General features: G+C 49.6%; 1 protein-coding gene across 3 annotated transcripts in view; it reads left to right on the forward strand.

Annotated features, from left to right (window-relative positions):
• The window catches only part of SNX29 (sorting nexin 29), a 482,345-nt gene that overhangs the window by 310,540 nt on the left and 144,994 nt on the right, over positions 1 to 26,811 (forward strand). For all 3 annotated transcript variants that reach the window (XM_019650893.1, XM_019650895.1, XM_019650896.1), the window contains 2 exons: positions 4,608 to 4,663; positions 8,742 to 8,823. In XM_019650893.1, the coding sequence (XP_019506438.1) occupies positions 4,608 to 4,663; positions 8,742 to 8,823 (138 nt within the window). The remainder of the gene's footprint in view (positions 1 to 4,607; positions 4,664 to 8,741; positions 8,824 to 26,811) is intronic.

Below are 26,811 nucleotides of genomic sequence, written 5' to 3' on the forward strand. Positions count from 1 at the left end.
CCAGTGTCCACGTTCCACGCTGGCATTGGGGGAGAGGGGGGCGTCAGCTGACCTGTCCCTGCTCCCCAGCCCCCCAAGCAACCCAGGAAGTCCTGAGTCAGGAGAGTTTGTGCAAGCTCCTTTGCTGGCGTAGCTCAGATGCTGATTCTCCGTGGGTCTCGCCGGCCCCTTTAGTCTTCACGTGTGCAGCCTGGGGGGTGTTGCTCCAGGAGGCAATCCTGGCTGCTCTGCTCCAGTCATGGGCTCTGCCTTTCCCGGCACCCACATCCTGCCACATGACCTCCCAGACCCCGGGCCAGCTGGTGAGCTGTCTTCTCTGTGGGGTCGGGGCAGCGAATGAAGACACCATGCCACTGATGACCGACTTATACCCCGTGTGGAGGGTGAATCAGAGAGAAGGCTGCAGCCCAGGGCTGTGTCCTCCAGATTCCCTGGGGCTTCTGGGGGTCAGGAGGGATGCTTGAGGCCAGTATATATATAAAAAAAAGATGATTTTTCTTCCGAAATACTCTGTGCTTCACACTTCTTTTACTGCCACACTATGAAGTCAAACCAGCTTTCTGGATGATTCCTGCAAACCCCATGTGATATCTAGCACCCATCTGCATAAGCAGCATGAAAAGGCAAAATTTTCAGTGGTTTAATAAGTTTGGCCATCCGTTATCATCATGCAGTTGCTATGGAGCCCGGCACGATTTTCAAGATACATTCCCCAGAGGTCAGAAAGTTCACAGGCTCTTTTCGCAGCCAGCCTCCCCAGAACGCACGTCGGCACATAAATGCCTCCTGGCTTGCCGATCCCAGTAATAACACGTAATTAGAAGAAAAGCTCCTGAGTCAGGAAGATCTTGCTACTCCCAGCCGCTTACATCCACTGTCCAAAAGGTTCCCGAAATGTCGGCATCTTGAGGAAAAACTGAAGAAAATGCCTTCTTCCAAGAAGCGATCAGTTTGGAAGAAGCTCCTTCTTTGTTCTTTCTTAGCGTTGTAGGGTGATGTCTGTCCTTAAAAACCCCACCTTGTCCTGTGCTTCGGTCCTTCTGGTCACTCTTCCCTTGTGTTTTGTCTGGGGGAGACAGTCAGAAGCTTCCTTCTTGAGAACGAGTGTCCCTGGGTACCAGCTCTGTTCACTTCCGGTCAGAAATGAGGCCGCTTTGCAAGGTGGTGTAGTGATGGGCGTGATGGTGGAGCTGGTGTGCTCATGGTCTGTGTCCCTCCCCGATCTTCTTACCCGATGTCAGGAGAGAGACTCAGATGCTGAGGGTGAAGCTTGGAGGAGGGGAGAGGCTGAGACCCGCCCCACAGTCCCCCCAGAGAAGGCGCTAGCATCCTGGCCTTTTCCACAGGGATCCACGTGGAAGCCCCGCGGGGAGGGTGGTGTCTGGAAGGTGTGTGGAATGGTTCCACGCCTGATGCATAAAGGAGTCTGAAGGCAGACCTCTCCCATCTGGCTTTCTGCATGCTGGAGAAATGCATTGGGGGGAGTGGTTGGAAAAATATACGAGTTGCTTTGCATAGTAATACGCACTGAAATTAATACATAGTGTGTGTCTGTGGTGACACGATTAATGCATCTCCACTGTAGAAAGCACAAAAAAGTTCAAACGTAACCCAAATTCATCTGGCTTCTCTCAGATGAAAAAAAAAAAAAAGAGAAAGCTCCCACTGTCGTCCTTTGGATCGGTTTCATTCTGACCTTATTTATATGCGGGCATTGGAAGTTGTATATTTAGGACTCACACTGGGCATTTGCAGCCCATTGCAGCTTTTTATTAAACAGAGACCAGGAGCTTTCTTCTGTGCCTTTCGAAATTCATCCAAAGTGCTCTTTTGATGGGATTATACATTTCTATTTAAATTTGGGGGCGGTAGTACATTATTTCAAAACTCAAGTGATATAAAATGGTGTTCAATATACAGCGTCACTGCGAGTGCACCAGCTGCCTGCCAGCCACCCACCCCCCCAGCTGCCCCTTTTATTGGTGCCTTGAATTTCACTACGATAGCTTCTTGAGAAAACCAATACAGCTTGGTGTTCTTAATTCTCCATTTTGCACCCAAGATAGTGTATTAGGCCCATGGATTACACCCGGCTTTGCTTTCTCTTGATGATCTGTCTTGGAGATCATTTCAGAACAGCTCGTGGAATGCTATCTTGTTCTTCAAAAACATGTTTAAAAATTCTTAAGGCTGTTCATTTAAAATACACTTTTATTTTATCTTACAGAAAGATAGCAAATGAAAAATAAGCCTTCTTTTCTCCGCAATCCACTCTTAATCTGTTATCAATGATAACCACTGTTATTATTTTCTTATATACTTTGCCAGAATTATTTTTATGTGTGCACCTTCATGAGTGTGTATGTGTGTGTGTGTGTGTGTGTCTGTGTGTGTGTGTCTGTCTGTGTCTGTGTCCATTTTTAACTTGGCCATCTCATATCAACGTGCTATAATTTCTCAAATCATTCCTCTCTAGTTGGAGCTTTAGGTGGTTTGCACTTCTTTTTTTCACTTGCCTAAGCAATGGGAAAAGGAATGATCTTTAACGTAAATGTTGGTGTCCTTGGTTTTTTTCTTCTAGATAAATTCTTGGGAGTGAGGCTGTTTGTAGGGCGCTTGGTACACGCAGCGTCATAGCGTCTCATCTCTCCCCCCAACCACCCACACGAAAATGAATCCCCTTACAGCAAGGCTACACCACACCGACCCCCAGCCCAGGAGTTCCTGATCTTTTTGAAACTGAAGTTTTTTTCAAGCGACTGGGCAGGTTTCTCCTGGTTGGGTCTGAAGGAATCTCTCAATAGCAGCGTCTTAGCAGAGTCTGCTACGGGGAGCCCCATTTAATTGTTTCACTTCACACGTGTGCAGCAGGTCCAGGTTGGGTCATTCTCCCTCTGGGCTGCCATACGTGGGGTGAGAGGACAGATGGATGCCTGGTGTCCAGGACGACAGGACACAATGTTCTTATTCCCCCGTAACTGTCATGTTGTTATGAGCGTGCACAAGTCCGTCATGGAAGTTCCTACCTGCCAGGCACTGTTGCGCATACTGTACAGGTGTGGGAACTCACTTTGTCCTCAGGCTAACCCTGTGAACATTACTACTGCTGCGCCCATTTTACAGATTAGGTCAGCATGGCGCAGGGAAGTCACGTGATTTGCTCATGGCCATACAGTCAGGGAGGAGGAGCTGGGTTGGATCCTGAGCCACGTGGCCCCGGAGCACAGCTCCATAACCCCTGGATTCTCCTGCCCCCAAAGGGGACCCGTCGCTTCTTTACGGGCTGCCTTCTAGTGTCTTGTAAACCCTCTGCAAAGGCAGAATTTCTGCAGGCCTCACCTTCTCCCTTCACCTTGTAGCTGGCTTGTCTTCTGTTTGGGAGGATTTGTAGCGGAAAAGCCTTTGAAGTGGGACAGACCTGGGTTCGTATCAACTTCCTCCAGGTGTGACCACGGGCAACTTTTACAGCCTCCCTGAGCCTCAGTTTCCTCATCTGTAAAGTGGGTGGGGGAATAATACCCACCCCTGCGATTATTACACAGCCTGATGAAGGTTGTGGGTAACACGGAACCCCTGACACGTGCAAAGTGTGACATAAATGTTCCCTTTCCCTCAGTACCTGGCACCCTTCTCTGCCCCACTGGTTCCTCTTAATTTTGATCCATATTTTTTTCTTTTTTCTGTATTGTTGTTTTTTTAATTTGTTTAAATTATTTTTTTTCAGTTACAGTTGATCTTTAATATTATTTTATATTAGTTTCAGGTGTACAGCATGGTGGTTAGACATTTATATAATTTACAAAGTGATCCCCCCGATTAGTCTAGTACCCACCTGGCACCATACATAGTTGTTGCAACATTATTGACCATATTCCCTATGCTGTACTTGATATCCCCTTCACTGTTTTGCAACTTCCCAGTTTGTGTTTTTGAATCACAGTCTTAAATTCTAGCCAGTTCGGATTCGATCAGCTCACTAAAGGACACTTATTTTCTGGGTCTGATAATGTCGTTGCCGCTTACTGAGCATCATCAACGAGTGCTGGCCATTTTGCTGTCTCTTCTGCGTAATAACTGCCATCATGTCAGGCAGCTTAGTTTCTTTCACCCAGTCGTGTTCTCATGGGCCACGCTCTGCTGCCTTAAACTGCTTGGATGTCATGAGGGAGAAGGATGGAGCTCGGGGGGGGGGGGGTGGACGGCGATGGTCTTCTGTGTTTACACGCTGGGTGTGTCTGTGTGTTTTATGTCCATCATGGTGACAACGGATACTTTTTCTACTGCACATTTAACACCTTGCCTCTCAGATCCTAACTAGGCCTTAAGAGCTCCCAAACAACAAGGTTTTACGTGCCTGCGATTTTATCAATAGGGTTGACCGTCCTTTCCGTAAAGATAAATGAGATCTCTCATGGTGGCATATTTTTATTCCTGTCGCTAACCGTCCTCCCACAAAATCTCCTCTTATTTTTTAGTAACTGCTTTCTCACCTCATTCTGAACAGGAGCTGTTCAGGGCTCACTGAGAGGTGGGATTCTTTCATGATTATGCAAACCATGGTAACCGTGATGCGTTTCTCTCTCCCCTTTCCCCTCTTCTGGTGGCAGGTGCCTGGAGATTTGAGTCAAACATCCGAAGACCAGAGTTTGTCAGATTTTGAAACGTAAGTGAATGGCGTCTGCTCATGAGGGACCCCTTAAAAAACAGGACCCCGTTGTTTGGCTTGGGTCCCAGCAGGACCACAGCAGGGAACCAAAGCCCCTGTTCGAGTCTGCACGGGCTGGCTGGGTATCGCAGAGGCGAGGCATTGTCTGCCTGCATCCCGAGTCCGGCCTTCCCATGGGTTCTTTGCTTCCCCTCGGTACTGAAAAACAATGTATTTTTTTGGCTGATATTTAAGAATTGGAAGGTATCACATAAACATTTAAATTCCTCTATTTTTTTTTTTTAAAGAAGACTGAAATCCTTCAAGGCCCCAGGCAGAGCTGAGCAGCAGCTGCTGCCTTTGCCAGGGCGACTGCTGTGCAGCTGCTGCAGGCCCCTCTCCTTCCTACTGTCCGACACTGGCCCACTGCGTTCATTTCACTGTCTGCCGGTCACCTGTAGGAGTCTGAGTTTACAACCCATGGGTCGTTGGAAGCAACAGTAGTTCAGCTCATTGGTCTGATTTTTGATTGGTTTGAATTCTGTCTGGTGCCTCTGCTGACAACCCTTAAGGAGTTTAGTTGGTCTTCCAGCTGGGTATTTCTGATCAAGTTGCCATGGTTTTTGGTACGATAATCCCATTGGGCTGGTAAAGAGAGTGGAGTGAGTCCTGGGGGAAGGCCAGGCAGAACCCCTCTCCTCTCTCATTCAGCTGTGCTGAGCGGAGGAACGTTCAGCCTCCCTGCGAGATGGTGTCATCTGGGAAAAGCTCACTTCTGCAGAGAGAGGGCAGGATATCAGAAAGAGCATTTCATCAGAGCCAGCCTGGGCCATGCTGAAATCCCCGCTCCAGGACTCACATAGGTGTGACCTTGGGCAAGCCATGGGCCTGAGTTTCTTCTTATCAGATGAAGGTCATGATACCAGCCTTGCAGGGTTGTGGGGGGCAATTAGAGGGAGATTATGAAAAACGTGGAGGGCATCAAGAGGCCCCTCAGTGCTTGGCTGGCTGCAGTGGACCTGGAGGTGGCAGTTAGGTTGGTAGGGCAGGGAGGTTGACATGGTTAAGATGTGAAGCATGAAAATCAAAGGTGAGTTTGCCTCCCATGGTCCCGTGGGTCAGGCGAGTACAGCATGAAGAGGGTAATGGAATGGCAGCCTGGTAGAGTGCCAGGGTGGGGGCAAGCTGGGAAGAGAGGTGAGAACTGGACCGGGGAACCCCAAAGATGAGTCAGTTATGACTGGAACGCAGTTGTTACTAAAGCAAGCATTCATCAGGCACCTACTGCAGGATGCTGTCCTGCCAGGTCCTTGATGGAGGGGGCGAAGAAGCCACAGTCCCTGCCCTCAGGCAGCTTCTGCCTGGCCCAGTCACATCCGTCATCTCTCCCCCCAGAGATTCGCAGCCTCCGCTAAAACCAGAGGGAGGCGCTGTTTCCCTCTCTCAAGATGGAGACCCAAGTCCTCTGTGTGGCTTACGAAGAAGGCCCTTGCGAATCTCTGGCTTCATCGCCAGCCCTCCTCTTCCCGCTCCCTGCACTCCAGCCACCCTGGCTGACCTGACTCCTCTAGCTCACTTGGTCTTCCCTACTCAGGATCATTCTTTTGTTTCTGGGACCCACACTGACACAGCATTTTCTCTGTGCTAGGCATTGTTCTAACTCACTCAGTCCCTGCAACAATCCTCGGACATGGGTATTGTCTGCAGATGACAGATTCGAGCCAGGATTCAGACCCAGGCAGTCTTGATTCAGACTCGGTGCCCTTAGATGTTAATCCCCCTGCCAGAAGCACCTCACCCAGCCTCAGCCTTCGCTCCCCAACATGGCTACCTCTTTAGCATCCCTCAAAGCCCTGCCTGCACATTGCTTCCTCAAAGAAGCAGGCCCCCAGCATTCGCTCTCCTTACAGCCAGCATTCTGTGGTGGCATCTACAACAGTGGTACTTAAATTTCCATGTAACAGTTGTAAACATATATGCACCTCACAACAGAGCCCCTAAACATATGGTGTAAAACTTGGCAGAAATGAAGGGAAAAAACAATAAGAGTTGGAGACTTCAATGCCCCGCTTTCAGTGATGGAAAGGATAACTAGAGGGGCGATCAATAAAAAAAACAGAAGGCTTGGATATCACTATAAACCATTTAGATTTAACAGACACTTACAGAACACTCCACCAGACACAATCTTTTCAAGCACACAGGGAACATTTGCCAGGATAGACCATATGTTGGGCCACAAAGCAGTCTCAGTAAATCTAAAGAGATGGAAATTATGAAAAGTATCTTCTTTGACCACAGTGGAATAATTATTATGGGGGTTTGTCTCTCTCCTGCGTGAAACTGCATACTCCTTGAGAACAGGGACTATACCTGCCTTTTTCACTCCTCTATCTCCAGTACCTAGAATAGTATCTGGCACATAGTAGGTTCTGCTTAATTTGTGAATGAACAAACAAAAGAATGAGCAAATGAACTAATCTCTAGAAGGGAGACGGCCATGTTAGCAATCCATTGTAATACAGTGTAGTGAATGCTCTGAAAGGGAGAAACACCTAACCCAGCCCAGGGTGACCTCAGGGTAGCTCTGGAAGGTTGTCCAGTCCTCATTAATCCCGGAAGATGAATAAAAACCCAAGTGTTAGCTACACTTCTCCACCCCACCCCCCCACGGACAGAAATGAAAAGGGATACTCTAAGCACTAGAACAATTTTGGGGACCTTTATAGGAAGAATATCATTAGCTATGCAAGCCACTTTGGTGGTTCAGAATTACAATATGTGCTTGGAGCCCTGGGGAAGTGATCAATAGGGCTGCCTTTGCCCCACGAAGGAGGTCAGCACCTCAGCCCAGAGCTTAGAAGAAATGTTTTTTCAGGAGAGAACCATTTCTTTGTGAAAACAAAATGCTCTTTACTCCAGAGGTTGTGAGACTATTGAGTCATGCGGTCTTCCATCATCAACGTCTCAAATTGAGTTTTAAGCACAGGAGGCTGGCAAACTTTTATGAGCTGCTCTTTAGAAAGCAGGAGAGCTTGGAGGATGGCACTTAGCCCTGGAGCAGCTCTAAGCAGAGTCAGCCTCCCAGAGTTGCACGGTACTCTTGTGATGGATCTCAGAGTTTCAGCAACAGTCCACTTATCAGCCCCTCGTGAGCTAGGCCCAGCCTGGCAGGACTGTGGCGGTGGAGTGTATACCCCGTGACTTATGAGTTAAGTTCAAGGTCACCACAGAAGGCACAGCTGTCACCTAACCAAAATAGCCCTTGTGAATTCCTTCAACAGCCTCAGGATTAACCAAGATCGTAGATAAGAGCGTGGAGCCATAAATTGTTGGGTACTTGGTAAAGGATTGTGTGTTGGAATTTACATTTTATGTCATCAGAACCATACACACTGCTTTTGGAAAAGTCGAAAGGGGTATTTGCACCTGGCTTGCTGGTACCCCCATGCCTCCACCCCAACAGCACTGCTCTTGGGGTAGCTGTTGGTCTCCTGAGCTCTTTCATAGAGTCTGATCTTAAAGTCGGGGTCAGGGTCTAAAGTGGGCACAGCGAGGAGGAAGCATGACTCCTCTGGGTGGTCCAGAGACCCTGTGCACGTGACTACACGTGACTCTCTGCAGTCTCACCAGGGGCTCCTGGTTATTAGCCTCTTCTTCAGATGAGGAAACTGAGAGGCTCAGATAAATTATGAGACATGGTCGCTCAGAACTGAAGGCCAGCTCTTTCTCATTCCAAAATACAAATTGCATATATGAATTAAAAAAAATATATATATATATATATATATATATATATATATATATATATCTATGTTTTTCGTTGCAAAAATGCATCATGACTTTTCTGATAACCCAGCACACACACACACACACACACACACACACACACACACACACACCACATTTAAACTAAGTCCTTTAAAAATAATCTTGGGGGACTAAGTAGTGAGACTGAAACTGGTCTTTTAGCTTACTATTAAATGTGATAGATGTTCTCATAAATTGTTTGCGCATAATGCCTCTTGGAGGAGACAGTTTGTTCCTTTTTTTTTGCTAAATTGAAATGACCAGTTTTGACCTTTCCTTTGGACAGATCAAACCGGGCGCTGATCAACGTCTGGATCCCGTCGGTGTTTCTCCGGGGCAAAGCAGCGAACGCATTCCACGTGTACCAGGTAAGCGCCTGGTGTTCAGTCAGACATCAACGCTGGGGTGGGACTGACCATCTGTTATGTGGTGGCGTTTTTGCCTCCTGGTGATGGAGTGCTAGTACTGTACTCAGGAGGCCATGGCCTCCGAACGCCAGCATCCCAGCTGCCCAGCCGCCCTGAGGAAGTGGTCCTTCGTCGGTCAGACAGAAGTGAGCAGGGTGGAGCTTCCTGCGAAGGTCAGGCCTCTTAGTGTGGCTCTTACCCCTCAGCTCAGACTGCTTGAGCAGAACTGAGTCTTGTTGGCTGGTGTTGCAACTGAAAAGCCCAGATATAGGTCTGGCCTCAGGCATGACTGGACTTGTGTCAGAAATCTGCTGCTGTCTCCTGTGTCCTCTGCCGAGGCATCCTTTTCAGGCCGGCGCTCCCTGTGGGTTGACAGGGTGACTCCCAGTGGTGCCAGACCCTGAGCCCATCATGGTGGTTTCAGCCAAGTCCCGCACATCTCTCCTGGGTCTGTCTTGGGTCACGAGCCCATCCGTAAACCTCAGGGTAGGGTGATGGACTTCTGTGATTGGCCAGGTTTGGATCATGTGACTCCCACTGGCACTAGGATTGGAGTTGACCTTGTCTGACCACGTGTCTGAGAGAGGCGAGAGATGGCTCCCCAAATGAAAACCAGGTTAATTTTCCAAAGAAGGGGTGATGGGTAGGTAGTTGGCAAGGATAATCTGCAGACGTCTCTACCTCCCTCTGGCCAGCCCCTGGTTGGGTATTGAGTGTCTGGGCCTGTGGGACCTTGGCTTTGGAGGTGATCTTGCCCCGTCAACTGGGACCCCAGTTTTCCATCTTTTCTCTGATTTTCTGATGTCTCTTCCAGCCCTGCCTACTTATCCTCCTTTTGTCTTCTTTCTTTTTCTTACCTTGCATCCTGATTTCCAGCTGTTGATGTTCACTCATCCTGGGACTGTTTTGTTTCTAACTCTTGACTCTTAGCTGCTTCCGGTTCTACTGTCTTTTTGTGTCACAACAATATTCACAAGGTGTTGTTCTTAATTCCCCATGAGCTTTGTGAAAAGCCGTGGGTTTTATTGCCAGTTTTCTTAGTGGAATTGACCCACTGAATAAGCCTTCTCAGCTTTAATTAAAATACTTTCCCCAGAGACTGGGATGATGAAAAAATGACACTGAACTTGAAAATAGAAGCCCTGGTTTCAATTTTGTGGCCTTAGGTAACTCTTAGTTTGCTCGTCTATAAAATGGAAATAATAATGATACTCACCTTGCAAAGCTATTGTCAGCTTTTGAGTTACACGACGCCCAATAGACACTTAGTATTCATTTCTCATCTTCCAAAACGACCGGCATGTCTGGTCTTCGGCATGTTGGGGCATGTGTTGTATAGGAACGCTTAGTCGTTGCTTATGCCCGTTACCTGCAGTCTTATGGATGGATGAATGTGGCCAGGAAGCCTGCACCTGGAAGCCATTCCACGTCACTTGTTCAGCTGGGCAACAGCAGCACTTGAATAAAGTGATAGAGAAACCGGCTGTCCATGTGCTCGCAGCTCTGGCTTAAAAAGAGAATTAGCTATGACAGATTTCCCGATATTCCCCTCTCTCTCTTTCTCTTTTTAATCCCAAACCAAAACCAAACAAACAAAAACAAAGAAACCCATTAAAAACTCCTTTTATTTGACTGTCTCTCAAGTTCTTCTTAGTGGTCATCAGAAAGCTGGGAGGTGTAGCCTGGAGGATGAAATAGTGAAACAGACAGCTTTATTTTAGCACAAAATTAAAATGCGATATCACTTGAGACGTTTCCTTGACCTTTCATTTTTGACTCTTTCCCCGCACCCGTCTCACCCCAGGAAGCAACTGGGCAGGTTTTAGCTTCTGAAAGTCAGTTATGCAATGAGACAGACAGAGCAAATATGCCGTTGCCTGGGAGACGGTTTCCACGGTGGTTACAGTGGCATTGAAGCCACTCTCCCCCCATACACCGTTTTCCGAGCTTTCCTGGGGCTGGTCCAGCAGTGCTGAGATTTCATGCAGCCACAGGTCTGGCGGCTCCCATGCTACCCAGAGTGCCTCCAGCCCTCACCTCGGGCCCTCCGAAATCTTTCTCGATGTTGGAGTGTGTAAAGGAGCAATTGTTCTTCTCCTCTTAGCTAACAGTGCTTCTGCAATAGTTGGTACTTCAAAAACAAAATCTGAGCACATGTTTGAAAGTGTTTTAGAAAGCCTTTGTTACAATGCTTTTTTTCTTTACTTTTTAAATTTAAACCATAAATGATGCTGGGTAGAAGGTGACTCTTTTAAAATGCTGGTAGCCATTGGACATTATTTTTCTCTAGTTAATAACAAGGCATTCTATGTCATTCCACAAAAGATAATTTCTAGAGAAACTCATAGAAAAGAATGATACAAATAGGAGTAAGAAATAAAATATTAGAGTTGGAGAAAATGGACACTGAGAGAGTTTCCATCGAGGAAGCAGTGGAAATCATATACACCTCTCATGGGACTGCAGGGCTGCTGTTGTTGATTTTTAATTTCCTATGGGCTTCCTGGCAGCCAGTGCGAAAATGAAAATGTGGCTATTGTGAATAATTCCATTGCTGATAAGAAGAAAATAGGTCCGTTCCTCAAAGAGAGCTCGAAAAGAAATCACGCCAGGCTTTCGGTTAAGCAATAATGAGGAATATTGTAGACAACCCCCTATGACATCCCTGTGACAAATCAGGTGGCCTAAGATCGCCCTCAAAGGAAGCATGGGTATAACCTCAAAAGGAACAGAAGTTCATCGGAAGAGCCAAAGTGAAAGGACCAGCGCGTGTGGCTTTCTCAGTGAATCTGTGCTAGCCAACAGGTCAGCCGCTAGCATGTGCGGCAGTTTACATTTCAGTTAAAATGGAACGAAATTAAAAATTCAGTTCCTGAGGCCCGTGAGCCACATTTTAAGCGCTTAGGAGCTGTGATGACGTGGGTAGGGGCTGCCGTAGTGGACAGCACAGGTAATAGACCATCTCTGTCATCACGGAACACTCTGTTGGACAGCGATGCTCTAACCAGTGTCTGCCGGAGTGGCAGAAAGAAAGCAGGATGACTTGATTTGAACTCGTAAGATTTTAGAAAAGACAGAGGCTGGACATTCATAAATTCTGCGGGGAGAAGGCCGTTTGCTTGTCAGCTCTGTGATGGCTTGTGGTTACCTGGAGCAGAAACTCGCAGTGCATCGTCACTGGGCTTTTGACACCCTCTAATCTTTCTTTTTTAGCAAAGACATAGAAAGACCTAGGGTCAGCACCTTTGGCAGGCACCAGACACAAGCTTAATTAATTACATTGTCTGGTTTTCATTATATATTTTTTTACATTTGCTCTCTAGTTATGGTGCAGGATTCTATTTTTCCACTTACCGTGTGATGTATACAGTTCCCTTTTAAATACATTTAAATAGAAAGGAAGTGATTCGGCTTAAAGAAAAACACTAAATAAATGACAGTGAAAATGGCAAGAGGTTCAGGACGGCGATGTGTCAATGAAAAATATTTGGGAAACACTGTTTTAAAGGGATGGATCGATTATAATAAAACAGTAACCATAGCAATACAGCCGCAGCGACCTCGCACTGGTCAGTGTGTGTTACATAACGTAGCTCATTCAATCCTCATAGCAGCCCTGCAAGGTCAGGACCTCTTATTGTCCCCATTTCACATATGAGAAAACAAAGGTATAGAGAAGCAGCTCGTTTCATAACATGTTTTTTCAAGTCCAAATAGCATTATCTGACCAGGTACCAGTTTGCAAATCCCATGAATGAGGGTGCAGCCCAGCTCCTTAAAAATGCACAAAGCAGGTGGGACAGTGGCTTCGACCTGCATGAATGGTGCCCTGACCTCTCAGAGGGCCATCCAAGGGCACACCTGCAGCCAAGCTGTGTGCACTTTTCCATCCAAGTCCTGCCAATCCTGGAGGCAGGCTGAGGCGGTTTTGCTTTGGAAAACTGGTAAAGTTGGTGCCAGATCAGTGACTGCTCTGGCTGTACGTGGGTCACAGAGATGCTCCTTAGAACCTCTGCTTGGAGCAATGTCAGGAGACTCTGAGCGCCAGACACTCAGAAATGCACTCGGAAATGCCAGAGGAGTGAGGAGTTAAGCTTGTGCTAGGGGAGAGGTCTGGAATCCAATTTGGCACAAAGCTTCTGGCAAGAAGAGCTGTTCTTACCAAAGGCTTGTACCTCCGTACACTGCACGCGCCACGCTCTGCCCCCGTGTCCCGAGATGGGGGCTGAGCTGTGTTCCGGCACTAAAAGTATGAAATGGCAACGTTTGACTAGTTTTCACAACAAAAGGAAAATTGATGTCTGTCCAGAACTTTCCAATTTGCATTTTTCATCCATGAATATTTCTGACACTTCTGCCCCTGCTAATGTTTGGCTGCTGACAGTCACTAGTCAGAGATAAAATAATTAAGCAGCAACAAATTAAATGGGAAAAAAACAACAACCCACAAATGAAACTCAGTCTATCAGCTGCTCTTCCCTAGTTTTTCTCTCTCCCTCTTCCTCTGTGTTAACACAGTCGTGCTTCCGGGTTTTACTTTCGGCCCCTTCCATCTGATATAGTTACATCTGTTGCTAATCAATTAGTTTCCACCTTTGCAAATGTTTGGTATTAATCCCTCAGTGGCCTGACTTCCAAACAAGTTTGAGGTCCACTGTCTTAATATCCTGCTGTGGTGTTAATAAGAGCGTGTTAGACCTTAAAACAACCCACCTATTTTTTTCTTAAGCAAATATCACAGCCACTAAATTGGTCTAAACCCTTAGGTCTTCCCCTGTGAGAATGACCGTCCATGTAAGTGCAGCTGGAATCAGACCTCTATGTGGGATTAATTTCAACCTCTGAATGTAGCCGCCAGAAACACTGCCTACTGTACAATATCCCGTTCGCGCAGCACAAGTAATTAGGTCTCTGTTGTAAAGAAGGTCGCTTTGTCTCAGCAAAGCTTTTTCCTTCCAGAACAAGCCCCCTTTCCTAGACACCCCAGGGTGTTGCCTTGGCTTAGAGGAGAGGTGGTACCGCAGGAAGACTCCCTGAGCGTTTGAGGCCACCTCTGCCCCCGACAGGAAATCGCGTAGCCTGCGCAGTTATTCTCAAGGTTTATTCTAGCGGAGGGTATTTATATGTGCGTCGCAGGGGAAGTCCATTCTCTTTTTTCTGTTAGTCATAGGTCACAGGATCTAGGTAGGCTGTGAGGGGCTGCGGGGGTTTGGAGGGTGATGACGCTCTTGGCGTTTTGCAGGTTTGGGGTTTCTAAGCGCTTCGTTATCATCTTCTTTCCTAAGCTGGCTTGTCCCTTGAGCCCTCGAGTTTTCTTTTTCCTCCAGGTCTGTCTGTAGGCGTGCTTAGTGCATAGCTGTGCAAACAGGGCGGGATACATTAAGCAGAGAAGGATGGAGCAGGTGAGCCCAGCACAGAAACGGGGCCACGGCTGCTATAAACACGTGCTGTTAGAAGCCAGTGCCCTCGCGGGTCCCAGGCCAGATTTGGGGGAAAGGAGCAGTTCCCAGGGTGAAGTGGTTCTCTCTCATTCCCGTCTGAGCCTTCCCGCCATACCTGTTGTGTGCAAGGCAGCAGGAGAGGCAGCTGTGGATGGTTTGATTCCCCAGTTGCATTGCAGCCAGCGCTGGCTTATGTGCTGTGTGATAAGCTGAAACGTGGTGGCTTATCTGTTCTCTACTTCCTCCAGAACTTTCCATCCCACAAAGTCAAGCCCCTCAGCAGCTCAGGATGACAGCACAGTAACCTCCAGCTGCTCACGCCTTCTGGGAAAGTCCAGACAGAGGAGAAAACAAGCCTGTTTTCCAACCCTTGGATGTACGCGTCAGTACTAATGTCTCTTACTGTTTTTATCCTTCCAAATAGTGGGGGGAAACAGATGCTATGGAATAAACATAGTATTCTCTCGTGACAAGGCCTGGGAGGGATGGAATGCTACTCACCTTGCAGAGTGACAACACATGATGACGGATCAAGTGTCCAGCTCAGTGCCTGGCTCACAGCTGCTGTGTGCGATCGCGACCTTTAGTGACCTATAACCTGGAAGTAAACTTAAAAAAAACTTACCGCTTCGTTGAATGTCTCTGGCATGTCCGTGTGTTCAAACAAGCCTTTAGTTAGCATTTACTTGATTGAGGCTTCCACTCAGCTGCCTTCAGGGCTGCAAGGAGCAAGATACCTTTGTTCTCAAGGGCAGTGTCTGTACAAGGCTCCGTGGGGGCTTTGCACGGGGGTGAGCTCCTCTGGCTGGGGAGGCCTGTGCTCGGAAAATAAACTCTAGTATCAGGATTAACTTTCCAAACGGGATTCCCAGAGGCCTGAAAGAATTAAGCTTGGCCAGCTGGGTTTAGTCCTGTTCTGAATTGAGGTGCAGGCGTTGCCTACTGAATAGTGGATTGGACCAGTGACATCACTCACCCGCGTCTCCAAGGGTCCTGCATATAATCCCTGGGCAGCCCTGAGGCTGCCTCCCGCGGTGGCATCACAGTAGACATGGCCTCTTCATCTGGAGCCGTGAGCACGGCAGGTGTGCAGGCCTGGGTGACCTGAACACGGGTGTGTCCTCGGTTTCAGCTGCTGGACTTGGAGCTGGGGGCCGCCTCAAGGCGGGCGCGTCCCCAGGCCTGGGGTGCTGGCCCCCCTTCTTCCCATGCGTTACAGCTGGTCTGGGTTGTTCTTGGCCAGCCAGGCGGTTGTCTGCTGCCAGATCCGCTCTGTAAAAGCGCTGTCTTCACCAAGCCTTTCTCTGACTGGGAACGGGCAGCAGTTCTCAGAGCACACTTTTAGGACATCTCCATTTCTCATTCGGCCTAGAAACGGGCTCTAGTAAAGCTATTGAGTATCAAGTACAGGCATACCTCGGAGATATTGCGGGGTTGGTCCCAGTCTGCTGCAATAAAGCGAGTCACATGAGATTTTTGGTTTACCAAGTGTCTATAAAAGTTATGTCTACAATCTTCTGTAGTCTATTAAGTGTGCAATAATAGCATTATGTCTAAAAATATCAATGTACATAACTTAATTAAAAAATACTGTATTGATCAAAATGCTAATCATCATCTGAACCTTTAGCAGGTTGTAATCTTCTTGCTGCTGGAGGGTCTTAGCTTCAATTTGTTTTTTTTTATTAAAAAAAAATAAATCCACAATATCTGTGAAGCAGTTACATGAAGCGCAATAAAGCGAGGTCTGCCTGTGCTGTGTTGGGAGTGCTTTCGGCTGCAAGGGACAGGTTTTCTCTCTCAGCGTGACTTAAACAATAGGAGATGAAACACATACCAAAATGCTGGGGAGTGAAGGAGTCAGCAGCTCAGTGGTGCCAGGGCCGTGGGCGAGCCTGCCTCTTGAGTGTCTCCCGGCTTCCCGCTCGGACCTGTGAAATGGCTTCCGGAGCTCCTGGCTCTGTCTCATTTCAAGACAGGGTCCAGCTTGGAAAGGGAAGAAGTACTTACTTGCACGTGTTCTTGTATCAGAAAGGAAAACCTGTGCTGAAGCCCTCCCATGGCCTTGCCTCCGATGCCCTTGACCCAACGGGAGGTCACGTGGCCTTGTTCTTGCTGAATGGGCCTCTGCTCTTCTCAGCCTCTGCTGGCAGGTGAGACAGGGGGGGCACTCCCACTGGGTGGGCAGCCTGTGCTGCAGGCACTTGAACGTACACTGTCATTTAGTCCTTTCTGCCACCTTGAGAGGAAGGCACCGTTATCATCACCTGTGTTATATATGAGGATGCCCTGACCCCGTGGATTAAATAACTTCCGGGTCATACCCTGGACCCGCCTCTTCTTCTCGCCTCCATGTAGCTCACTGCCCACCACCTTGGCATACGCTGCAAGTGTGTCTTAATGAAAGGAACCCGTTTCCACCACTCATTTCCCCCACGGAGTTCTGCCCGCAATTTCATTGGACCCATCGCGCATTGTCAGAACGGCCATGGGCAGTTGATACGGGTGACAAGGTAATATCCTCATAGGGCAGAGAGAGCTGCGAAGACCAGAGCGTGGAATTGATGGGTCCCTGGTAATGTGAGGAATTCGGTAAGGCAGAGACTTTCAACCTAAATTTATAAAGTCGTAGGGTATTCGAGTTTGAAGAAAATAGAGCACTGACCTCTGGGAGGGATGTGTGTGCGCATGTGTATGTGCGTGCGTGTGTGTGTGTGTGTGTGTGTGTGTGTGTGTGTTGAATGATGTAGTCAGAACTATAACTTTATATTTGGAAAGCTGACAAACAGACACGGCTTTGCAAAGCAGTCCGTAGGCAGAGGTGGACATACCATCTGGGCGGGTGGAATACCCAGGCTTAACTCCCTTCCTGTATTTGGTTTTCTGTCACGGATCCTACTGCCAGTAGCAGGCAGAGTAGAACATGGACATGTTGGCTTCGGGCCCTTCGTCTCTCTGCTGTGTCCCAGGCTGCCTGACCCTCACCCCCCCATTCCTAACTCACTGTCCCCCCAAGTGACCCCCGTTTTACCCAGAGAGCTGCTCAGGGCATTTATCAGGTGGGCGTTCCGGAAGGTGAGAGCGCGTGGCACTAACTAGCTTGCTCATCCTGGGGATCGGCAGCTTCTGTTTTTCCCCCTGTTCCGTGGTCACTGTTGTCACTAACTGAAGACCTGGTTTTTTAGTTTGGAAGGAAGGGGTACATCTGTGAACGAAGCCTCTGAGTTCTAATGGAGAAGGCGGATGCTCAACAATAATTACAAGCGTGGAGAATGTTTCAAACAGACGGGCATGTACAGAAACAACACAGAGTATAGCCAAGCCAGCCTTGCTGACACGGTGGTGGTGGTGGTGGTGTCCCCTGATTGTAGGCCAGCTACCCGCCCCTGCCCCAGCCTTGGTCTCCTCCACTCTGAGAAGATGGTCTCTGAGGCCCTCTGAGCTCCAAGCCATGGCTCCCCTGCCGCAGCTGGAGCCCAGCCTTCCCAGCCCCTCCTTTGGTGTAGAAACCTGGGGAGGAAGGGACAGTGGCACCCCTGAGGCAAAGAAGGAGGTGCTTGGCTTTACTCTTCCGTGCAGCATAAATCGCCTCGCCTCTGCCCTTCCCGCTGAGTTATGGGTGCAGGTGGGCAGCACGTGGGAGCCGCACAAATGCTGGGTGACCTCATCCCAGGGGCCGCAGCGCTGGTCCTTCTTACCTAACTGGTGGCTTTCAGAGCTGCCTTGCTGACGGAGGTGCCATCCTCACTTACTGGCTTTGGTTGGTGGTATCTGTTTGTCTACGTCTACCTTCGTTTTCTTTGCAAACGAGGCAGGATGTAGATAATTATAAGAAAGTAGGATGGTGTTTGGGAGTCATTCTCTCCCTGTTGGAGCTCAGTAAGCATGCTTCTGCGGACCCTCGTCAGCGGGGTCACCATGTCCCATCCCCACCTCCACCGTTACAGAAATGAAACCCTAAAAAGAACGTGGCTCAGGTCGTTGTCTGTGTTTTCATCCAGCAGTTCTCTCTGCCAGGTCCCCCACTCACATCCAGCTGGCCCCTTTCCGTTCCACATCTGAAGGGAGATTTCTAGTGAAGTAAAAGTCCCGGCAAAGGCACTTTCCTGCCTGGCTGTTGTTTTCCAAAAGCCTGACAATTTTGAGGGTTTTTTTTTTTTCCCAAGAGAGTTTCCTTTGCATTTTATTGGCTTTCTGAGGAGACAGGTGGAGGCTGGGGGAGCAGCTGAAGCGCCAGGTGGCAGGGCCCCAGGACAGGCAAGATCTTGGGGGGAGGCTGGCGTCCCAGACCAGGCAAAAGTCCCAACCTGCCTTGTGTGGCATGGCGGCCGAGACTGGCAGCAGGCAGGCCCTTGTCAAGGTTGGAGGCTCCCCTGCGTGGCCTTGGCACCGTGCAGGCGCCCACTGTATCCTGTAGGCTGAGGATAGGGGCAGGATCCCAGGAACCACTGAGATGGGCTTTCCCACCAACTCAGGAGAACCACCGTGGAGTCTTGATTGAAATGCAGTCAATGCTTACTTCTGGAAACCTTGACTTGCATACCCACCCCAAGACCATATATGTTTGAATGAAGTCTTGTAATGACACAGGAAGGACAGGCTGTCTGTCCCTTCTCTCTACCCACCTTGCCTGAACAACAACAACAAAAGTTCCAAGATGAATGAATCCAGCCGTGAAGGTCTCCTCGCTGGAGGGTTGGTCTTTGTGTCTCAGAATTCTGCTGTGCAATCTAAGGCCCAGGGTCTGCATCCATCAGACCTTCCATCCTGCCTGATGACAAGGGCCGGTCTGTCATTTGCAGCAGGAAGAATGAGGCGCCCAGCCTCCCAGGCCGTTATCTCCTTCCTGCAGGGGATGAAATAAGGCCGGGAGAGGGGACTTGCTCAGGGCTGACAGGTAGATGGATTCTTATCCTTACCCAGGCCCCACGGAGGACAGACGGCACATTCCGTCCAGTGCCACACCACGCAGCCCCGTGCTCCCTCACCCAGGCCGGGAGAGCCCAGTTCCCTTTAATATACCCAAAATGGTTTGATTTTTTAAGGGGTGGTGAAGCAATGATCCCTGAATTCATTTCTCTTGGGGAGGAGCTCTCGCGCTACAGGACATACAGGAGCACCCCCTGAAAGCTTTCCTGGGAGCCTCGGTGGTGGAGAGTGACTCCCGCCGGCGTGCTCCCCTTTCTCTCAGGCCTGTCCCCACCTTGGCAGGTGGGCTCAGGGACCCCGGGCTCTTGTGGGCTCATCCACATTCTGAGACTTGCAGAAGCCCCTTGACATTAGCCTGGGGGGTGGGGGGGAGGGGAAGGGGGGGAGAAGATAAAAACCCAGAACAGGCAGCATTCTGCCCACAGACACGCAACAAGAAAGGCCGCTGACGGCCCCTCCTCCTTCATGCTGAGCCCCGTCCGGCTTTTCTTCAGCTCTCTCCTTCAGCCCACAGAGGCAGCGAAAGCCCAGGAGTCCCCTGCGGTCACAGGCCAGTCGCGCATTCATTCATCAAACACTGACTGAGCCCCTGGGTTCTATGAGCAGGAGGAGCTGTCACGGGCCTCCCCGTGGAGCTTCGGGCCCAGCCACCGCCTTGAGCACCGGGGCCTCCCGTTCCCCGTGGCTCGGTGCTGGGCGCCTTGAGTCTGCTCCCCGACCCAGCCAGGGCTTATCATTTCTAACTTGTGGTGGTTTCCCCCGGCTGGCCTTCAGTGAAAATGCTCCGGGTTTCCTGTTGAGCCCGGACTTGGCCCCTCGGCATACGGCTCACACTCCAAGCCCAGAGGGCCCTGGTTCCGGAAGGAGCGTCCACGGAAGCCGCCTCTTTCCAGGGGTGCTTGCTCCTTCTCGCTGTCTGGTTGTCCCGGTAGCCCAGCGCCTGTCTCAGGGCCAGGGCGATGGCGACTGCTCTTGGGGACACTGGAAAGGAAGATGGGCCAGGGTATCAGGATGGGGGGGGGCTCTTGTCATTTCCGTCCTCTCTCTTCTCTGCTCCACGATTCTTCTTCCTTTCTCAGCCTTCTCCCCTCTCCCCTCTCCCCTCTCCCCTCCTCCTTTCCTAGTCCCTTTCCATCTTTCTCATGTGGCTTCCTTCTCCTTCCCCCACTGCCGCCTTCTTTCCTCTTCATATCATTTCCTCCTCCTCCCCTTTTCCTCTTTTCCTCCTGTTTTGTGTTCGTTTCCTCCCTCTCTCCCTCTCTCTTTCTGTCTCTCTCTCCCTCTCTCTCCTCTCTCTCTCCCTCTCTCTTCCCCTCTCTCCCCCTCTCTCTCTCCCTCTCCTCCCCCATTTTTTGCCCCCCCCAGACTTCTTCTCCTTCCTCCCTTTCCTTCTCCCTCCTCGCCCATTCTTTGATCTTGACCGAGAGGGAAGTTCGTAGCCGCTGTACCTGCCCATTTTTCCCATGTCCTGGAAGGAGCAGTTTTGCAGCCACACGTGGGTGAGTGTTTTCTAACATCAGTCGTTGGATGGCTCTGTGGTAACCCCTCTTTCTCTTGATTTGGCTGCAGACTTTCTTCTCTGAGCTTTTTTGGGGGAAAGGGAAGGGATTAGATAAAGCGTGGGAGGTGGTTTTTTTCTCCTGGAAGCCTGCATTGCATGCAAATATGGCAGCCCCAGGCTGCCTGCCCTTGGGAGCTGTTTGAAATCAGAGGGCCGCTGCATGCTGGAAAGATGTCCCCCAGTCATTCCTAATAATATTTGCCTGCAATGTTTTAATGACCAATTATTGTTCTACTAGAGTTAAAATAAGTGTTAATTGGTTGGTGATATTTTTATTCCTAAAATGGGGGAACTTTAAATATTACTTTTTATCAATTGCTATCAAACCAGATACCAGCGTCCCCTAAATTAACCTGATTAGGAAAGAAAGCAGGTCTCCAGTCACAATATGAATCAGATGGAGAATGTTTATAGTGACCATGAGAATTTTTTTGATAAAACGTTTTCCGACTGGAGTGGGTAGGAAGGGAAAAGGGGACCTGTTTATCTGTCTGTGGTCGTGGAGTTTCTGGGTTTAGTTTGGTCATCACCAGTTTCTGGGGTTTTCTCCATGTTTCTGGGGTTTTCTCCACGTGCCCGATAGCAGCTCTGGTCTTGAGACTTCGGGGTCTCCTACTCCGTCAGCACAGATGTCCCCTCTCTAAGAAACTGGCCTGCCACTTCCAGGAGCAGTCATTGTGAACCTGCCTAAACTTGTGTGATGTCTCTCGCAAGCCAGAGGCCAGGGGGCAGCGTGGGAGGGGCAGGGATACCCCTCGCTGTCCCACACCCAGGACAGCCCCACAACAGTGGCCTAACCCAGGACACCGCCAGTGCCGCGGTCGGGAAGCCCGGACTGTAAGGCTTTTAAACAGCGGGAGAGGGCCGGCCGAGTGGCTCAGTTGGTTAAGAGCTCGCTCAAGAGTTTGAGCTCTGAGCAACAGCAGTTCGAGTCCAGCCCGAGCTGAGCAGCCGCTTAGCTGCCAACAGGTAGCAGGATGGCTCAGCTAAAAAAAAAAAAGTTTCTTTGCTTAAACAGCGGGAGCATTATTGTGTTTAGTTCTGGTCCTTGTGTTCCCCGTGGGCAGGTGTACACGGGGACTGTGTCTTGGTCCAAGGGCTGGAGGTAGTGTTTGAATCGGAGCATCCGGAATCCCTGGATGGACAGGTATCTGGATGCAGCCACTGCTTTGGCAGGAGCCAGCCTGCTCCTGCGATGTGATCCCTGTTTACATCCAGCCCAGGGCTCCTCAAACTAGGACAACGTGGGAGACTAGCTGAGCACCTGATTCTTCTGACCGAGGCACTAATTCTGATCTCCACCTGCACCCTTCTTGGTCATGGGAGAAGGAACCCCCGGTCAAACTGGCTTAAGAAACAAAGTGCATTCATTGGTTGCTAATGGAAAAGATCATGGTCATTCATGGCTTGAATTTCCGGGGCTCGGTCATGAATTCTCAGCCCCCTCTCTTTTGGGAAAGTTGCTTTGCTTTCTGGGTCGGCTCTGCTCACGGCTACGCTGCAGTGACAGGACACCTGTGGGCCGCTCCAGGCAGCTATCCCTTCTGCCAGCTGCCCCCAGTGGAAAGGGCCTCTGTTTCTCCTACTGCTGACAACAGTCCTAGGATGGACATGGCGTGGGCCACACCCCTTGTCTGCTAATCACTGTATCCGGATGAGCGCCATGCTTGCAGGTCACACACCCACTCCTCTAGCAGCAGGACAGTGGGACGGGGCAATGAGGATGCTCCTCCCAGCAGAGGAGGGGTTGGGATCAGACTGGCCCAGACAGCACATGCCCGCCAAGGCCTTCGGGCCACACACAGCCCAGGCATGGCTCTGGAGCCAGTTTGGTGACATCTGTGTGCACCAGGGTTTCTCACCTGCAGCCCAACTGACAATTCAGGCTGGATAATTCTCTGTGGTGGGGGCTCACCTGTGCACGCCGGCTGTCGAGTCGCATCCCTGGCCCTTACCCAGTAGCACCCACACCCTCTCCCCCTTATGATGACCCCAGGTGTCCCCACACTTTGCCAGGTGTCCCCCGGGGGCGCAGTTGCTCCAGGTTGAGAACTACTGCTCTGCCTGGATCCTTTGAACATTGTTATGGTTTCATTTTGTTGTGTTGGATATCCGTGGGATCCTGTAACACATCCCTTCCTTCTTACGTACTTCCAGCGTCTGGAGATGACTTCCTCGGATGGAGCCGTTAGTCACGTAACTGATGATGGATACTTAGATTGTTCTGTTTCCTGCTCATTGCAAACAACGCTGTCCGAACGGTCCTTGTATAGACTTCTTTGTACATGTTATAGGTTATTTCTCTAGGATAAATAATAGCTAGAAGTGGGTTTGCTAACATGAAGAGTATCTACAGTTTTTATTGAAATATGCCCAGCCTAATCCGTCTCCCAAAAGGCTGAACAGTTTTCAGCCACTCCAACCAGGTAAGAGAGTGCTTTGTCCCCATGTCCTTGCCAACATTGAGCATTATCAATCTTTCAAATGTTGCCAGCCTGGTAGAGGAAAGAAATTGCATTTCACTGGTGTTTGAATTTGCATTTTCCTTATTACTTGTAAGGCTGAGCATATGTCTGGGCTTTAACTGGCCATTTGTATTTTCATTTGGCACATTGCCTGTTTGTGTCCTTGTCCCATTGTTTACTGTATTGTTCGTCACCTTCTTGTCATTTACTATCCTTTGGATAATAATCCTGTGTGCTATATGTTTCGGTCTCTTGCTTGTCTTTTAACTTGATTTATGTGATTTATTGAGACTTCTTTTGTTTCCTGGCCTCCCAGTCTTGGAAAACAAGGAATTTCTTGGTGGACCCGCCAAAGTACTATGCCTCGTCTCATTTCGTTGTTGCAACGGCCCTGAGCTTTTGGTAGACGTTCTTTCCATTTTAGAGGTGGAGAAAGAGATGTTCAAAATGGTTGGTAAACAACTTGTCTAAGGTCACACAGCTCCAAAGAGTCACTGCTTGCCTGCCACCTTGAGTGTAGGCTTCTTACCTGGACTCCCAGCTGCCTCCAGAGGACAGAATGGAGACCAGTGGATGGAAGTTGGAGAGAACCAGGTTTGGGCTCATCTATCAGTGTCTCTGGCCATCTGTTCATCTGTCTGACTGTTTCTCTACTCAGCCATCCTGTGGTGGGTTAGATGCTGGGGATGTAATTGTAAACGATAGAGACAGTCTCGGTCATTGACTACTTGATTTAAGAAAGATTGACTGTGGGGAGCTGTGCCATGGTAGAGTGATCTTACCTAGAACAGATCTTGACACCTCCTCCCCCCCAGTCACGTTTGTCTCATGTCCCAAGCAGGAGGGACCAGATGACCTCTGTAGCCCCTTTTCAAGTTTATAAGTTTGCGAAAACTTTGCCGACTCTCAGATTTTCCTGGTCTATGGGGGCAAACAGGAAACGTAGCCTCTCTCTGTCACTGCTACTTTTATTGTCACAGCATGAAAAGTGGGTACACAGGTACCCATCCTTCTTGAGGTTGACCCAAGTGCAAGCAACAGCCAATGTACTGACTGACCCCCACCCAGTCTTGCACTTCTTTGGGGGAGCTCCAGCCGAGCTCTGCAGACTGAAGACTCTCCCCTAAACCAGTGTGTCCTCTTAGGGGGCATGGCCAGCAAAAGCCAGAGGCCTCGGTCCTTGCCAAGGTCCTCGAGCGGTCGGCACGGCATACCTACCTGGACTTGACCCCTGAGGTTTAGACCCTGGCCCTTGCGTTGCCACCATATGCAGGCTGTGACCTGCCACTCCGTAAGGTACTGCTCACCTAGACGCCCACTGTTAAGGTGAAGGTCAGCTCCGTGGAGCCACAGCTGTGTGTCAGTTTTGTTCCTAGAACATGGGAGGTAAGCTCATTACATATGTGATGGATGGATGAATGAATGAATGAATGAATGAATGAGTGAATGAATGAAGCATTCTAATGGGAGGCCCCTGGTCTGCAGCTTTGATGTCATACTCTTGACTTCAATTCTCCAATCGTTCTCCAACCATAGTATATCCTGACAAGAACCTCTCATTAGAGTTCTCACTTTGGGGTTGTTATGAAACTCTTTCCTATACCCCCCAGCCTTCCAGGGTCATTCCTCTTATTCAAGTTCAGCCTTGCCTCAGTTTCTTCACTGATTCAAACAGCCTTCCTCGTTGTTTGTAACCGGCCCAGCCCCAGTTCACCAGCTTTGCCTGCCCCAGGGGTGATGCTGTCTCGTGCTATGGTATCAGTTTAGTTGCCCTGGAGTTCAGTGGTCAAGCGTGGCTCATACCTCCAGCCGGAATTCCCAAACTTTCCCATGGTCACCTTCACATACTCAGGGCCCCCATCCCAGCACCTGCCCCGGCACGTTAGGTACTGGGAGTAAGAGTTTAGGATCAGCGAGAGGGCCTGGATGGAGGTCAGAGAGCAGGTAGAAACAGTCTGCCAGCAATTAGGCAGCTGTTCAAATGTCAGCTATGATGATTTGTGTTTGTGTGATCAATGTTACCCCAAGGCCTGCGGCACGGCAATAATAATTTTATTTCTGTATGAAAAAACCCCCGACCCTGTGCATTGGTGAGTAAATGCTTCTCTAGCTGCGGGGAGCGTCCTTCAATGATCTTCAGAACTTGGGCAGTGCTGGCCTTGGTGGGCTTTTGCGTCACCTGAATAGCTCTCATCTAAACTGAGGCACTTACATGGCTAGGGCTGTTGTGTGTTTTTGGTTTTTTTTGTTCCCCATGCTGGGCTTTGAGAAGCCTGGTCTCCTAATGAGGTAGAAAGGGTGGGGCTGTTGCTTTAAGCTTTGGATCTCCCCGCCACCCCCCACCCCTTCCAGATACAGAAAAGCATTTTGAGTCTCCAACCTATAAAGGTTGCCTCCTTGTGCCGCCAGCAGACTCATCCCGAGAGACTGTGAATCCCAGCGCTGTGCCAGACTTCCCCGCAGAGCGCGCTCCTGTCAGACTGCTCTGGCTGTCTCGAGCTAGAGGAAGATGCTCCCATTGGCGGCGTGTGGAGGCTGCTTTTCAGGGCCCAGTAAAGAGGAGTATGTGAGATAGGTGTGGGGTGCTGCTGGGGGCCCCAGGAAATCTCGAAGGCCTGTATTCTGACTATCACACCGGGCAGTGGGGATGGGCACGAGGCACCCACCTCTGGGGCTGCGATGCTGCTGGTCTGCGTGGCCCAGACGACAGGCTGGAGGCAGAGGACCAGGGAAGACTTAAAGGGAAACACGGTGCAGTCAGAAGACGGGGAAAGGCAAAGAAGCAGCGTGTGACTTAGAGGAAGCTGCGTGCTGCACTGTGGCAGCCACTGAGTCATGTTACCAAGCCTGCCCCTCCTCCCCTGTCTGTTTCTATGTGAGTCTATTTATGACAAACGGATGTGGGAACCAGGACCGCTGTGAGCAGCGAGCACTGACATTTATGGAGCCTCTCATGTACCTAATTCTGATGCCTGGCTCCCACCCCATGAGGGGGAAGTATTTTCATCTCTGTTTACAGACGGGTCAACTGAGATCAGAGAGGTGCAGTAACCTACCCAACGTAACACAGCTCGTGAGTAGCAGGGCTGAGCCACAAATGTAGGTCTAGAGGACCTTCCAGCTCTGTGTTCTTAAAGGGAAAAATGTGCTTCTTTCTTACCTGAGCCTCCCTAAGAAGGAAAGGGGGGGAGAATGTGAAATAAAGATGGTGATGGTCGAGGATGGTGGTCCTGGGTGACGGGGATAATGATGGTAGATGATAAGGGTGATGAGATGATGGTTGGTGAAGGCAGCAGTGTGTTTTCTGAGTGCTCTCCATGTGCCAGACATTGTGCCAAGCGCGCTCCATGTTTCATCTCCTTAAACTCGCACAACGCTCTGATGACAACGCTCTGATCACAGCTGCAGGAATTAGAGGAGGCCCGCGTTCTCCTTGAATATCCCGCCTGTGTGAAGGAAAAGCATATCGAGAAAGCTCCAGGAATCTTTTCACTGTTGAGAACATTTTCTGCACATTACAGCTAGCTGGCTTTCCAATATTCATGGCTAAGGG

Source organism: Hipposideros armiger, unplaced genomic scaffold (assembly GCF_001890085.2).
Source record: "Hipposideros armiger isolate ML-2016 unplaced genomic scaffold, ASM189008v1 scaffold_149, whole genome shotgun sequence".
In the NCBI taxonomy this organism is placed as follows: Eukaryota; Metazoa; Chordata; class Mammalia; order Chiroptera; family Hipposideridae; genus Hipposideros; species Hipposideros armiger.